The 16,571-nt window shown below is 35.8% G+C and overlaps 1 protein-coding gene across 1 annotated transcript in view; it reads left to right on the top strand.

The window, feature by feature from the left end:
- The window catches only part of COL12A1 (collagen type XII alpha 1 chain), a 92,440-nt gene that overhangs the window by 36,395 nt on the left and 39,474 nt on the right, over positions 1 to 16,571 (top strand). The window contains exons 18-35 of the mRNA XM_026051259.1: positions 2,189 to 2,338; positions 2,412 to 2,531; positions 3,090 to 3,254; positions 3,418 to 3,564; positions 4,185 to 4,324; positions 5,468 to 5,597; positions 6,242 to 6,387; positions 6,676 to 6,805; positions 7,600 to 7,739; positions 8,476 to 8,605; positions 8,856 to 8,995; positions 9,282 to 9,414; positions 9,516 to 9,542; positions 9,848 to 9,990; positions 12,327 to 12,456; positions 13,614 to 13,753; positions 14,970 to 15,099; positions 15,492 to 15,634. Coding sequence (XP_025907044.1) covers positions 2,189 to 2,338; positions 2,412 to 2,531; positions 3,090 to 3,254; positions 3,418 to 3,564; positions 4,185 to 4,324; positions 5,468 to 5,597; positions 6,242 to 6,387; positions 6,676 to 6,805; positions 7,600 to 7,739; positions 8,476 to 8,605; positions 8,856 to 8,995; positions 9,282 to 9,414; positions 9,516 to 9,542; positions 9,848 to 9,990; positions 12,327 to 12,456; positions 13,614 to 13,753; positions 14,970 to 15,099; positions 15,492 to 15,634 — 2,384 coding nt within the window. The remainder of the gene's footprint in view (positions 1 to 2,188; positions 2,339 to 2,411; positions 2,532 to 3,089; positions 3,255 to 3,417; positions 3,565 to 4,184; positions 4,325 to 5,467; positions 5,598 to 6,241; positions 6,388 to 6,675; positions 6,806 to 7,599; positions 7,740 to 8,475; positions 8,606 to 8,855; positions 8,996 to 9,281; positions 9,415 to 9,515; positions 9,543 to 9,847; positions 9,991 to 12,326; positions 12,457 to 13,613; positions 13,754 to 14,969; positions 15,100 to 15,491; positions 15,635 to 16,571) is intronic.

The following is a 16,571-nucleotide window of genomic DNA, read 5'->3' as shown; positions in this document are numbered from 1 at the left end:
TTTGGTATATTCTTTAGATTTACGTGGAACATAAATGTTGCATAAATAATGTTATTTATGCTATAGATAGAAAAGGCTTAATACAGATGTGCAATTRCGGAGTATTCGCCAGTCTGTTTGGGGGTTTCTCCCTGTGTAGCTGAACCTTCTGACCAAAGGATCTATAATTCTAATGCTAACATCTCCCACTGTGTGGGTAATGGGCAACTGCAAGTGAACTGAACATCTATGCCAAACATATTTTTGGATAACACTGGGCAAATAGAATTTCAGGACTTTGTCCTCACGCATGGAAGGTGTGAAGAACTTATCTGCAGCAGGTCTTTGCTTCTTAATAGCCAGGCATACAGCAGGAAGTTCAGATCATTTCAAGTTTTGCATGATGATCAGAGAGAACAGAGAATTTTTTAAAAAGAACCTAACTGCAAAGACTTTTGAAAGTTAATTAAAGAATGCAGTTCCTGACTATTAAGTACAGCATTCAGTTGATTCCATATTATTTTGTTGTAACTTTGATGCCCTCATTTTACACTGGGCTATATAAAAAGCCCGGTGAAAATTTTATTGATAACATTTTCAGAAACTGCTGAAGTTATTGCAGTCCTTTTGCAGTCTTATACAATAATGTAAAACTGAGAAAAATTACATAACAGGCCATCAGTGATATTTGAATAAAACTGTATTAATTCTGGCAGAARAATAATTGCATCAAGAGTGGTTTGTTATTTTTATTACTGTAGCTGTCATTTTTTTCCTCAGTGTTATTATCTTTAAGGTAATTTGTTTTACTAATGCATGGATTTGAGTCATGGTTAATGCGAAAAATTAATTTTATATCTGGGGCTGTAAAGGTAACAGTACATTATATATTAATAGGGGGAAAAAGTTACCCCAGGTCTGATTCTTTTGCTAGAATTTTCCTTTWGGGGAACTACGGTAGCTGGAGGGGAAATAAAAGTCAAAATGGATTAACTGTTAGATTGTACATGAAGCTAACCTTAACTTCCATATTAAAGTTATGCATGCAGTTTTTTGAACTAACATGATTTTATTTAAACCCTACACCCAGTCTATTTTATTGTCCTGATTAAAGACTAGATCTGTATTTTCTGCAGAAGAGGATCATGCTTTTAACCYCCAGGTACATGGAGTAGTTATGTTCATGAGTCTGCAGTGTTGGATCAATTATGTGGAACATATATGAAATCACAATGTCTTTCAACTGTGATGAGTGTGGCTGATTTTTCTCAATGGGATTTCTTCCATATAAAGACCAGAAGCTCTGATGGCAGGAAGCCAGAGAATTTGCAGCTGGTAACACAATCTCCAAGAAAAGAGAGAGAGCAAGGATTTTTTTTTCTTTGCAAATGGCTGCTGATAAAATAATTGTGTCTTACTACTTTGTATAAATATTTTGTGATATTTTTGTGCTGAAAACAAAATGATATATATTCTATTCTGTAATTTGTAATCCRAAGATACCTGAAATAACTTTCTACCTTTTCAGAACATTGCAGCTTTATATAAATGTTTGTTCTTGTTGCCTCTATTTCTCTTGACCTGTGTTTATGTTTGCATATCTTCTAAATTGTGTTCTTTCTTTCTTATATGTGCMAACTTCTGTACCTTTTGTATTACTCTGTTTTCCCCTTCAAATTCAGAAATGCTGTTTATTTGAAAGTGTTTGTATTACATGCTATTAATTCCGTTACTGTGTAGTTGAAAAGAGAGCAGTAGTTTTATCCAACCATTGCTATAGACTAAAATACTCCGAATTTGAACAGTAKGATAAAGCTCACTGCTACATCAGTGGTTAACTTAGTGGGCTTTTACAACCCCCTAGGGATATGATGGTTTTCAACCATCTCCAAGGATCAATATAGAAAATGATATGACAATAGAGAAAAACACTTCAGTGATTCTATATATTTTAGAAGTCTTACTCCTGAAATACATACATACATATATATATATATATATGAAAAAATTTATACAGCTTTTGCCRTGGAACAAGTTACTAGTGTGAATAATGTTCACAAATAGGTCATACTTGACAGAGTGCCAGTGAAAAAACCTAAAGATATTTTGGAAGCTAATTCATGACATATGTCATATAAAAGAGGTTGGGGAAAGAAAACTGTTATGGTTTGATGTAGCTAAGATTATATTTTTCTGGTTGGTATGGCAGGTTTAGAATGTAGAACCAGAGCAGAAGCTGACATTGTACTGCTGGTGGATGGCTCTTGGAGTATTGGACGACCAAATTTTAAAACTATCAGGAACTTCATTGCCCGAATTGTTGAAGTTTTTGATATTGGCCCTGACAAAGTACAGATTGGTAAGTCCATGTGTGTCTGAGGGTAGGTGAAGCATAACTGCTGCATTGCTGCTTAATAATCAACTACTTTCAGGTCTTGCACAGTACAGTGGAGATCCCAGGACGGAATGGAACCTCAATGCTTACAGAACCAAGCAGTCTTTGTTAGAGGCTGTAGCCAACTTGCCATATAAAGGAGGAAATACTCTAACAGGTATGTAACAATTATAAAATTTTCCAGAAGTGACATTAGAAAAGTTTTCCTAGTTGACTCCAGTATCACTCAATGAGCTCGAATCTGTACRTGATCAAAGGGGCTTATAATTCACTTTGGGTATGCCTGGATGAGAACAAGCATAGAGACCCYTTAATGGAAACCTGGAGAAGATCTGAGAAGAACTGGGTGGTGAAAGTCTGCAGGATTGCATTTTGGCATATGAGAAGAAAAGGCAGTTCCATGTCAGGGTTGGAATAAAGACAAGGCCCAAAAGGGAGGCTACAGACAATCTCATAGGAAGATAATGCATAAAAGGTAATAGATCAGAGGGCYTGAAAGGTCTGGAATAGAGCTGGTTCCTGGCAACTGTATATGATGGACTTCAGTAGAATTCTGACTGCGCCTTGAAGGAAGTAAATTGTGGAATGATGTTGTCAGAGTAAAATGAACAAGATGAAATACTCTCTTTTATCATGGCTGAATGTCATGTCAAAATAGTATATGTCTGTTTTAAAGTTGTTTATAATGATGGTTATCTCCTTGGTATCATGCTAGGAATGGCCTTGGATTTCATCTTAAAAAACAACTTCAGACAAGATGCAGGCTTAAGGCCCAGAGCTCGCAAAATTGGTGTTCTCATCACTGATGGCAAATCRCAAGATGATGTAGTCACTCCTTCAAGAAGGCTCCGAGATGAGGGAGTAGAACTTTATGCCATTGGTAAGTATTGTATGAAAAGGTAGGCTAACTATACGCAGAAGTGTAAAGATACCTAAGTATCTAAAAGAGAATTAAAAGGATGTGTTTAGAGGGTTATGTTCATGGCAGGTTGTATCATGGCTGCTGCTTCTAACAAGTTTCATTCTCCTATCTGCTCCATAAGGTATTAAAAATGCAGATGAAAATGAACTGAAGCAGATTGCAACGGATCCAGATGACACTCATGCATTCAACGTCGCCGACTTCTCCTTCCTGGCTAGCATTGTTGATGATGTAACCACAAATCTGTGCAACAGTGTGAAAGGCCCAGGTACATCSCATATTCTAGAGAATTCATCCTTTCTGGGAATGCTGTGTAGCCCTGGGCTGTTTTTTCAGCTGCTGCTCTAAGGAAGCTATGCAGACCACCTGGACTACCCACAGGGCTTCTTCTTTTCCTTTAAACAATGGCTGCGTTATACCTAGCACAGCATGACATGGCTGGACGTGCCTGCCTTTTTCCCCAAGTCAGGAAACATGGCGCTCAGTTTGTTACCTTTCTGCTCKTTCTGGCAGCTTTTTTAATGATACTTATCCAATAAAAGAAAATTTTAGCAGCTCTGCTCTTTTGAAGTATAAGTGTCTGACAGCTCAGAACCAAAGCCTGACATGGAGAAATGCTCCTGTTCCCTGATGAAACACTGATATTGGGGGTGGAGTAGAAAGGATAGGGACTTTGCATGGGCTTGAGAGTGTGATGATGAGCTGTCTGTTCACACATTTCTTTTAATAGTTTCCTGAGAAAGCAGAAACATGAGCAAATACCTCAAATGTTTGATTTTGATGCCTTGACTGMGTTCTAAAAACATTTTTTTATGTTGTTGTAACTTATATTTTCATTCTTGATGACATAAGAATAAATTAATGACTTTTAATTTGTTCCACTTGTAGGTGATTTGCCACCTCCTTCAAACTTAGTTATTTCAGAAGTGACACCTCGTTCTTTCAGACTAAGATGGACTCCACCTTCTGAGAGTGTGGATAGATACAGAGTTGAATATTACCCTACCTCTGGAGGCAGACCCCAGCAGGTTAGTGCTGCAYGTTCTTCTCTGACATTGGCCATCAYAACCTTGGGCTTTTGTGTAACAGCAATGCCATTCTGAAGTTTATGCTTATTAGGCTGTGTATGGTATAACAATAAATGAAAAAGGCTTCCAAGATAAATAATACCTTATTTTATAAAACAGAAACAAAATTATGAAAATGAGGAGCAGGCTTTGTTTTAAAATTATTAATCTGGAAATTAAATATATATTTTTAAAAATAGTTGAGTGGGATCTTCTCGTAACTGCTTTCTGTCCATATTTTTTTGTCCTTCATTAGTCTAAATGAGTCYGCAGTGGAAATTTTCTGAGCATAGTCATGGGTAGACTTGTGTGGGTTGCAAGGTAGTTTTTAGATGAGCATTGTATAATAGTACTTTGGAGAATGTGCTTAGGCACAGATTCAAACTGTTAGTGCATATGATCATGCTCTTTTTGTAGTGACTACTTCTCTACACAGAGAGCCAGTAGCAGACAACCCTAGATACTAGGCAGTATCGATTGCTCATCGCTCTTTTTAACTGGATGGAATAATGTTTAGGAGAACGGAGTTAGGCACCTGCACGTGCCTARCTCAGAATGTGTCATCTCTAAATGTGGCTTTTAAATCACAACCTTTTAAATTATTGTAGATTTTGTCATTACCTCAGAAGTTGGCTTATGATTAGATTTGAAGCAGCCATTCCAGTGCACACTGCCTTTACAGCTTGACTCTGCTCCCATTTCTGTTCTGCAAGATGTTGCTAATGGCACGTACTGTAACCACCTAGATTACCTTGAGTGTGTAATGCCTTTTCCAAAGTAGTAACATATATCTATGTCACTTYCCTCATGTCCATGTTGCTGTGTAATATATGTGTGCACAATGTGTGAAAGCAGGAGGCACAATGAGTAATACTAGATACAGCCAGCCCTGGTAGAAAAAAGTGTCTGCCTGAACTTTCCCTACAGCTTTGTTGGCAAAAGCAGTGGTAAAGACAAAAGGCATAGAAGATTAAGACCATGCTTGTTGTTAGTTCTATACTATTAATTTCTGAGGATTTTCACAAGGATTTTTTTTTGTTAGAGATAAGATTACAGATGCATTTGTTGTAAACACTTACTTAATGTTGCTTCTAATTTGCATAGTTTTATGTAAGTCGGATGGAAACTACGACAGTTCTAAAAGATCTGAAACCTGAAACAGAATATGTTGTCAACGTGTTTTCTGTTGTAGAAGATGAAAGCAGTGAACCTCTAATTGGGACTGAAACAACTTGTAAGTTAGCATCATAATGTGAATAATGTATTAACAACCAATCAGATATATAGAAAACAATCCAAGAGCTCACTATATTGAGTTACACTGGTCATTGAGATTTTGACTTAGAAATTGTAGCTAAGAGAAACTACTGCATGGTAAAAAATGTTTGTCCCAACTTTGGTCTCCTTCCAGACTTGTAAAGAAATTGCTGTACAAGCCTTCTTGGCCTAAAGCAGCAAGTATTGGTTACAAGATGGAGATTATAAATTCCAGAAATGTTATCATAAACAGACTTGTACTCATTTATTAACTCTTGTTGTTAGAAACCAAAATGTTATATGAAATYCACTCTAATTTTGTAAGATTAACAAAAGCATTTTTCAATAGTTGCATCTTTTCTATATTGTTAGCTATTATGTTTCTAATGCGAGCTCTGTATGTTGGTGATCTTAGGTATGCTGATATTGAATGCAACAAAGAGYGACTTTTCTGCCTTTTCCAGATTCTTGAATGTAAGGGATTAATTTCCCTTCACTTTCCAATGCCTATATGCTCTGTCCTCTGTATTACTACCTGTGTTGGGAAATATGAAAGATACAGAGAGTAGAAATAATAAACAGTAATGGCAATAAATTAATATGTATATTTTTATTTGTCAGTGCCAATCTCTTCAGTTAGAAACCTGAATGTTTATGACATTGGACCAACTTCTATGCGAGTGAGATGGGAACCTCTCAATGGAGCTACAGCTTATCTTTTAACATATGAACCTGTGAATGCCACAGTTCCAACTGCAGAAAAAGAGGTAAGAGAAATTTTCTTCACTACCTGTACTCTGTCAAAACAAAATTAAGAAAAAAATGATAGATTTRCTTTCTGTATCATAACAATCAAAAGAAAGCGGCATGTACTACTTGAAAGTGCTGTGTGAACTTGCTTGGGATACTGTATACAATGACATCAGTCAGGAAACTGTAAATATGCTACAAATCTCACAAACAAAATTCCCTTTAAGTTAAATCATTGTTTTCCTTTCTGCCTCTGTTTTCTTTGCTTTTTAAACATTTCTTTGCTTTTTTTTTCAAATGTGCAGATGCGTATGGGACCATCAGTGAATGAGGTTCAGCTGGTAGACCTCATCCCTAATACTGAGTACACTTTAACTGCTTATGTATTATTTGGCGATATCACCAGCGACCCACTCACCTCCCAAGAAGTGACGTGTATGCACATTTCAGTTTTTACTTTGTTATTGGTTGAACAAAGTTTCTGTTTTATGTATTTTACTTTACAGTTATGAATCCGAAGTATCCTGAAGGAAATTTCAATGAAAGTGAACCAATTGTTAAAAGAGGAACAAAAGAGTTTTTTTTTCCTTAAATAATGAAGAAAGTTGATTTGATGGTCTCTAGGTTATGTTTTTTAAAAGGGATTCAATTTTATTTGCATTAATAACTACTAGGAACCTTGTTCCTGAATTCAGAGGAGCTCACTTAAGTACAATGAATCTGTGACCCCCAAATATTAATAGAATTTGAAAACCTGGGGGCAAAGAAGGAAACATACCATACTAAGAGAAAGACTGATATAAACATTCCTTTTTTTTTTTATACCTTTCCTTAATTAATACGTTTCCTACTGCTGCAGGCATGTTTCTGGACTCAATGTACTCAGTATGGTTATTCCTATGTTCTTAAACAATGTTAGACTCTTAAGTATACATGAAAAGTGGCTAATTTAATTTGTCACCAAAAGTTATACTGTTAAGAGAAACACTGATATTTCTAAAAGTATTGTGCTCATAATTAACAAAGGTGAACCTAATACAGTAATACAATTTTTAGCTATCATGATGGTTGATGGAATTAAGTTCCTAGTCTAATGACTGGAACAATTAATTACCTAGAAAGTTACTGCTGCCATTTGTATTAAATGAATGAAAATAATTCATTCAGTGAGAGGCTTGCATCACCCTTATGAATAACTTTTTCACTCGCTACTGTTGTTATTTTTATAGTACCTTTGCCTGGACCGAGAGGCTTAACAATTAGGGATGTTACTCATAGCAGAATGAATGTCCTTTGGGATCCTGTCCCAGGCAAAGTTCGGAAATACATCATAAGATACAAAGATGCTGAAGAAGCTGACATAAAGGAGGTAAGGAAAAAGAACATTTTTGCAAATATTTGAAGAGAATTTTCTTTTGAGAAGTTGGATTATGAAAATAATTTAAAAGTAATACTAGAAGTCATCATTGACAATAGGGAACATCAGTTGAGAAAGGGTATGGATGTCTTGGGAGCTAAATAAGCTAGGGCTAGGATTCTTCACATGCTCCCCTCCTTATCATAAGGAAGGGGAAAAGGTCTCAGACCCTCTAGGGAGTTCTGTGTTTTGATAAATATCCATTCAGTCACTTGTGATGTATCCATTTCTGCACCATGACTGTTAATATGCCAAGCTTTAGGAACAGTGTACAATTAGGAGGAACATGCTTGTGAATCGAAGGAGGCGTGATAGCACTTCTCCTCACTGACACCACATGCATGAGCATTGCTACAGATGCCTTTCTTTATGTGCAACCTTCCATAAGTGCACTGCTATCCATGAACCAACTCTTTGGGGATTAAATGTTTTTTCTACAAGGGAATGAGAACTTTCTGGAGTTGCAATTTGCATCCTCTTCTGCAAAATAAATGAAGCAGTGAAACAGCCAGAAGTAGTTTGCTGCCATGTGGGACAATATACTTTGCAATGGCAGACTCTCAGCATTCAGGTGTAAATGTAGGGCAAAATAATAAAATTTAGTGCAAACATTTTCTTTCTCAAAATTTAAACACAGGGTCATAAATGAAACAACTTATAATTCTTAACCCATTATTTTTACTCCTAGGTGGAAGTTGACAGATCCAAAACCAGCACAACTCTTACTGACCTTTCCTCCCAAACACTGTATAATGTAAAAGTTGTTGCTGTATATGATGAAGGGGAGTCTCTACCAATATCTGCAGAAGCTGTCACTCGTGAGTTTTCCTAAAAGCTCTGCTTATATATATTTTTATCTTAGATTCTATTTAAGGAGTGTGTATTATAATGCATTACTGCTGAGTTTCACAATGGGATTTTGTGGTGGTTGTTCGAAGCATAGTAACTGACAACTGAAATTCCTATAGAAGACTATTTTCTAAATTATTTATCTGAGCAATTATTTGCTTTAACTATATTCATTTTGCAGTTACATTTTTTAGTGTATTTTTATTCTTCTCATAATAGAACCTGTACCAGCTCCAGTCAATCTCAGAATCACAGATGTAACTAAGCACAGTTTCAGAGGAACTTGGGATCATGGAGCTCCAGATGTGTCTCTGTATAGAATAACCTGGGGACCCTATGGAAGCTCTGAAAAGCAGGAGGTAGGAGTGAATGGGAATAGGATTTTTGGGTGCAGTGTCTTGTAGGATGTGTTTTTAAGATCAAAAATCTAATTAATGACTTATGCCTGGGAAGCATTGTTTTTGTGCTCCTTGGAAATTCTATGAGAGGAGCTAAAATACAATGTTTAATAGTCACTTGTGATGTTACTGTGTAAAACTGTATTGTGTTGTTACTTATTTCTCTCTCTCTTTCCCTCTGTCTCTTTCATTCTCTCTCTCTTTCTCTCTCTCTTTTTTTTTTTTTTTTTTTTCCCTTCTAATCAAGACCATCTTGAATGGGGATGAGAATAGTTTGGTCTTCGAAAATCTGAATCCAGATACGTTATATGATGTCTCCGTTACTGCCATCTATCCTGATGAATCCGAAAGTGATGACCTGATTGGAAGTGAACGGACATGTAAGTAATTTGAGGATTTCTACATTTTATTATTCATAGTTATTAAACTGGAAGGCAACCACATGCAAGAGTCTGAAAACACTTTCTACTTCTTTTTCTAGTACCATTGGTGCCTATAACCACACCAGGTAAGAACCTGAATTTCCAGGTATGATATTAAAGAAACCTGTCTTTTTCTAGAATGAGCAGAATGTTGACTTTAAGAAGATGAGATTGTTTATTAAACATCGTGTATTTGGAGGAATGCTAAACACTGGATTGCCACATGTTTACTGTTTTACAAACATTACGATTTGTGTTGTCTTGTTCTTATTTTTAATACATTCTGCTTTTGGTGGAACATTCATACAGCCCTAAAAGTGTGAGTGCAGTATTTGTCTTTGCCTTTTTTTCCTTTAATTATGTTTATTTTATGCTTTACTGCCTTTCTCAGCCCCAAAGAGTGGTCCACGAAACCTTCAGGTGTACAATGCAACTTCACACAGTTTGACTGTGAAGTGGGATCCTGCCAGTGGTCGAGTACAGAGATACAGGATCATTTACCAGCCTATCAGCGGAGATGGCCCTGAACAATCGGTAACTAATCCAAAAATGCTATAGTTATTAAACCTTGTTATTAAACCTACCTGTAAATTAAATAATGAGATAATTTATTTCCAAAGCTTAGCAATGCATATATTAATTGTATTTTAGAGGAAGATTTCTATTTATAGTAACTGTGTACATGTTACCACTTCTTTTTATTTTTTTTATTCTCTTTCACGTTCTTCTTTTTTTTTTTTTTCACTATTTTTCCAATGAGCACTGTTGTGCTGTCAGATGGGCTTTGCCATGGGTTTTACAGTGGACAGCCCTGAACTGTATGTTAACCTTGCTTATCATACTAGAGACAGAATAACCAACAAGAAATGGCAGTTGCAAAAGCTAGATCATGGAAAATGTGTTTTAGGGTAGTGTTTAAGGTATTTTAGTGTATTTTAATGCGACTGAACAGCTGTAATGATGGGAGGGAGCCAATATCACATGATCAGGCAGCTTTCACTYGACTGTCAGCATGAGCTGTGCAGACTGCTGGTGGTCTAAGCAATATGGCCTGGGAAYGGTAATTCAATCAGTCTGTTTATCAAAAGTGTGTGTTACTTAAAGATACTTAATCTGCAGTAGGAGGCTGTTGTGGTTACTGCCACGTGACTCATGGGAAGAGCCTCAGAAGAAAACCACACATATTTAGCTTGTTACTGTAATCTGAGATCTTACATGTTCAGAAGCATATCTAGGCATGTTTACTTTAGGTTTGRTTGGATGCTTCCACACCCAGTTCTACTTGTATGCTCTTCTGAACAGCAAGCATTTGAGTTGAAGTAATTTTTTTTTTTTTTTAAATTCAGACCAATGGTACTAAGAAACAATATGTCTGAGAAAAGCCTAGAGATAAGCACAAAGATCTCACAGGCAATTTTTTGGACAGTCAGTGCAATTCCAGTGAGATATCGATAGCAGTGAGGTTAATTAAATAGTCATGTTATCCGACGAGTGTGACCTGTAATTGCTGAAGTGAAAAAAGAACGATCATTCTGTGGAAATGTGGGTAGTGACACTGAAAGTGGACTAGATTTAGTTGTTTTCATCTAGAGAGAAAGCCAAGCAGTAGCCTTTGGTGAGGACACTTCTGTTCTCAGGAAAGCGCACAGAACATTCATACTGTCTTTATGGAATGGAATGTTAATCTTTTGTGATTCTTGGTCATAGGAMAGCAATTTCTTGTCCCCTTCCTTATGATTGTGGCATTTGATTAAATTGTTGTTAGTGGAGAAACTGTAGCAGTGTCCCCGCTGAAATATTTAAAATGGAATTTCTAAAAGGTTTCATTGCTCTGAGATTGGTCTGATGTCTGATGGTCTTGGGACCAGAAGAGAGCAAAGGTGATTTGAAGACAGGTCTACAAAACCRGCATATCAAAGTATTGAGGCCATCATGGTAATTTGGAGTCAGATTTTACTAAAATGTGGAGGCCGCCATGATGGAAAGCTCAAAGAGTTTATACACTGAACTGAGTGATGGACGCTTGAATACAAATGAATTTTCCTGATAAATTAAAAAATCTGATTCTAATGTAAAGTGAAGGTGCATAAATACTTTCTCATTATGAGTTCATTATTTTAGACATATTTTAAGTATTGTGCTATAACTGCCTGAACTAACTAGACTTTGAGAATATGCAGATAGTACTAAAAAAGAAAGAAAAAAAAAGATGCCCTTGAGCAGGTGCAAAATTCCCATTTGCTAAGTCTTTTCCTTAATGGGAATTGTGATATGTATGTTTATCAACAGTTTTATATTGAAGTAAAATTGAAAGATGTACAGTACTTTTTATACTCTTAACAAAAACATTTTAGAACAATTATTAATGAACCAACATACTATGAAATGTATGAAATCAAGGAGAGACAGTATTGTTATTGCACAAAATGTACTTTAGAGATCTGTAGCTTGTTCCACCCTTGTGTTGCACCTGAGAGTGGAGCATAATAAGCGAAATTTAGAGACTATCAMAGTGAATAAAGCACTTACCAAACTCAATAGGATATATTCAGAGGCAGTGTGGTGAAAACAGCTCTGTACTAGTGTAGAACAGACTGACAGTTCATGTGTAATTGTAGTTACATGCAAATTTAGAAGTCTTAAAAAAATACCAGCTTTGTRTCACTGGACTCTGTCTAAATTAGCTAAAATGGGTATTTACTGAACATTATTTCTGTTCAATGTCTACTGTCAGTTTCAGTCACAAGAGTTTTGCATGATATGACAAATCCTAGTGTTTTCTGCTCTGYATCAAATAGTTGCGTTCTTGACTAAAATGGAAAGATTTAGCATAAAGGTGATTTTAATCTTTTTGGTTTGTCCTATTGCAGACTATGGTTGGAGGGCGGCAGAATAGCGTAGTGATACAGAAGCTGCAGCCTGACACACCATATGCTATCACTGTGTCATCAATGTATGCTGATGGCGAAGGGGGACGAATGACAGGCCGAGGCAGAACCAGTAAGTATCTTGATCATAAAATGAGAGAATCACAGATTCAAGATCACCGAGTCCAATTGTAAACCTTTCAACACCATGCCTGTTAAACCATGCCTGTTAAACCATGCCTGTTAAACCATGCCCCTAAGTGCCTTATCCTCACATCCCTTAAGACTGCCATGGACAGTGACTTCATCATCTTCTTGGGCAGACAGTTCTGATGCTTGTATTTCTTGCATKTGTTTCTTTCCATGTAGAAWTTTTTCCTAATATCTAACCTGAACGTCCCCTGATGCACCTTGAGACAATTTCCTCTTGTCTTATTGGTAGTTATTTTGGGGAAGAGATTAGCCCTGCCTCAGTACCACCTGCTTTCAGGTAGTTGTAGAGAGTGATAAAGTCTATTCTGAGCCTCATTTCCAGACTAAGTAACCCTCAGCCATTCCTCTTAAGGTCTGTCGTTCAGTCCCGATGTGAAACAAAACTGATGTATTGCTTTTCAGATTAGCTGAGACAGATTTCCTATGGTGAAAGTCATCCCATTTACATTAGTTGTTTGTGTTTGGATAGATTTTAGTAGCTGAAATATATAAGAGTTCCAAACAAACTTCATTGCAAAGAAACCATGGACTACTAGCTGATGGTGTGCTGTTAAGTAAACATTTACTGCTTTTCTATTAGCACCTTCAGTTAACAGACTGTTCTTTACAGTGTACTCTTTGAGACTGTACAGTTTTGTGATGGTAGTATTGTTTTGATATTCCTACAGAAAGCACTAAGTGATTTGCTATGATACACACTTTGGGAATATAAGATAAATGTTCTATTAACTAATAGTTAACATTTGGCTTACTTTTCAGTCTTCTATGGAAAGTCAGATAAAAGAGTGTTCAYGGTGAGAAATTAATAAAATAATCCTAATGCAATCATGTTTCTCATTCTAAAATAATATCCAGAAATAAGCTTTTTGTTATTATTATTTTTTTAATTGTGGTTAATATTCCTGTTGCTTTTGAATGGGGCTGATGAATTCTCGTTAATGAAGACAACATTTAACATAAACTAGTGAAACAGTTAATTTTTAAAATTTTATAATTAAATATTGCATACTCATGATCTGACATACACCCATGAGAGAATGCAACCCACATTTCTGACCACACATTGACCWATTTCAGAACCTCTCACCACTGTGAAGAACATGCGAATTTATGACCCAACCACCAGTACTTTGAATGTACGATGGGATCATGCAGAAGGAAGTCCTCGTCAATACAAAGTGTTTTATGTGCCTACAGCTGGAGGTGCAGAAGAAATGGTAAGTSTTTCTTGTGGATCTAACTGGCTATTTTAGATAAAGAACAGTCTATGATCCCCTTGACAGAGATGGATCTTATTTGCTTGTTTTCTRTTCTTAGCCACCCTGGAGCAATTGAAGAGCACCTTTGCAGAGCAAAGTTACATATTCCATATGCAATACCAATGTTTGATTTAATATATTAGATCATCAGTGATTAATTCTTAGAACAGGAATTACTGCCACAGCTTTATGTCTATGACTCTTAAAGTGTGTTGGTCTAAAGCTGTTTTTAGGGCTATAAAGTCAGAAGACCTAATTTCTACCCATTTTTACTTCTAAAGTAGTCATGGGACTGTAAGCAGTCACCTGACTTGATATTTGCTGAAGCATAAAAATCCATGCGAGTGTCTTAATAMAGTCTTCTAAAGTAATTAGAAGATAAAACCATTCTGTAAATGGGTTTGGATTGCCCTCATTGTAGATTGGAAAATATTATTCTTTCCTGCTTGGGCTTAATTTTCTATATCTGTGCAATCTGATGTGCTTGTTAAACAAGGAGGACATCACTCAGAACTATTTCAAAAAACATCTGGATTGCTTCTGATAACTAAATATTTCTAAATGCTAAGGAATTCTACCTATTAACATGATAAATTTATTAATTCTTGTAATTTACATATTGTATTATACAATTTATATTTGATTTAGAAAGTGACTTCTTAATGTCTCTGAGCTGTTAAATAGTTGTAATTAGAGAGATCACTATAGATTCTGTTACTGATAGTAGTAGAACACGATCTGGACCCAAAAGTGAGAACATCTGTAGGTAACAAATACTGTCCAAGACAGAACTTTCCTGAAAGCCAATTCCAGAAGATACCTGTCACTTCAAATTTCAACTGCATTCGTCTTTGGTAAAGATTCTGTCATATCCAGTCTACAAATGAGATGTGGTGAAGGGCCCTGTTTTTAAAGGACAGGAGATTGTAATCTGTTGTGCTGGATTGTAGAGATACAGCTATAATCAGGGATGTAAGTATTAAAAAATATATATATTTGAACTCATACTGAATCAAATGTAATTTGATATTAATTTCAGCTTATGTTCCTTTGTGGGAACATAAGTGTAGAATAATCTAAAATCAGTTTCATCAGTAAGGGAGATACGACAAATCTATCTTTTTGTGTTTTTTATATAAATGCTGCAGCTCTACCTTTCTTTTTAAATCTGTAGACCACAGTACCAGGAAACACAAACTACGTCATCCTGAGGTCTCTTGAGTCCAACACACCTTATACTGTTACTGTGGTTCCAGTTTTCTCAGAAGGGGATGGTGGACGTACGACTGATACTGGAAGAACTTGTAAGTAAAACAGTCCTTTTAATAATGTGTTAGGACTTTTGTGGAAGTGACTCAAACCAACTGAAAYTGAGGAATTCTCATTCATTTTACGTCAACTGTGGAAATTTTTTTCTCCCAACCTAAGACATCAGTGTAAGAAACTCTGTTCACCTGCTTGGTTGTGGTTGTAATTCTGTAACTGGCAAGTASTGGTGTTAATCCATGTTGATGTCCATGCAACATGTATAAAATTTTCCAGGAGTCTGAGATCTGAATGCCAGCGTGAGCTAAAATGTGTATTTTGTGCTTCTCTTAAGYGGGTAATTTTTCACGCAGTAGTAAATTCAAGTAGAAATAGATCATTCTTAAGTAATCAGCTTTGTAAAACTTAACTTAAATTATCCTTGATCTAGTGGAGAGAGGAACACCAAGAAATATTCAAGTTTATAACCCCACACCGAACAGCATGAATGTCCGATGGGAACCAGCTCCAGGTCCAGTACAGCAATACAGAATTAATTATTCTCCATTGTCTGGCCCAAGGCCATCAGAATCTGTAAGTAATTTATTTTTATTATTATTATTTTTTTACTATTCCTTAAAAGTAGGAAAGTAGGTGGAGCTACTGTTTCCTACAAAGAGTATAGAATGATAATAATGATCTGAGGCCAATTATCTTCCTAGTAGTATCCCTTTTGAAAATATCCTCGGAAAAGGAACTTAGTCCATTGTAAATAAATGCTTAATTTAGTGAAATAAAATATAAATAATCCTTTACCATTTAATATTGAAGACTGAATCCTGAGTATCCTTCACCATATTTCATCTAAAAATGAATTATAATTTTTTTTTTAATTTAAGAGAGGAAATAGCTATTTACTAGGAAATAGTTATGAAACCAGATGCCAAGTTTTTGTGATTTTACAACTAAACCATTTGTTTACCCCAAATCATTAGCATATAACTAATTAGGGCTTAATGGGCAATGAAATTTGGATTTGAGAATGAGTGCAAGTTCACACTCCACATGTAAAGTAGGTAAAGGTCTTGGATTTATGTGGACGTGGGTAGTCTTAGACCTAGACCTGARTAAAATGTACGTCCATATTGTATATGTAGATATGGATATCCTTGAATATATGAAAGTATTAGAATTTTTAATGAGTCATTTGCATTAGTAAAGTGTAACTTCATGCACAATTGAGAACCTGTCTGTTAGCACCTATTAAGAAATGCCCTTCATATATYAGTAAACTATGATAGGATCTACTTGGGTACCTGAATATTTCTTATTTTACTCTTTCATTGCAAAATGTAAAAAATAACAACTCTGAAGAATGAGAACTCCTTATGTGTTTTCCAGTCTTCTGTAGCACCCAGTGTTGATTTTTTTATCCATATTAATTGATTGTTTTAAACTCAGAAAATACACAGCATGATAGGGTTCCCAAATTTTCTGTATTTCAATCAATGTGCTCATTCTAAGAAGACAT

Source organism: Nothoprocta perdicaria, unplaced genomic scaffold, assembly GCF_003342845.1.
Source record: "Nothoprocta perdicaria isolate Ctin4 unplaced genomic scaffold, notPer1 scaffold_74, whole genome shotgun sequence".
In the NCBI taxonomy this organism is placed as follows: Eukaryota; Metazoa; Chordata; class Aves; order Tinamiformes; family Tinamidae; genus Nothoprocta; species Nothoprocta perdicaria.
This window is presented reverse-complemented; position numbering and strand designations above follow the sequence as displayed.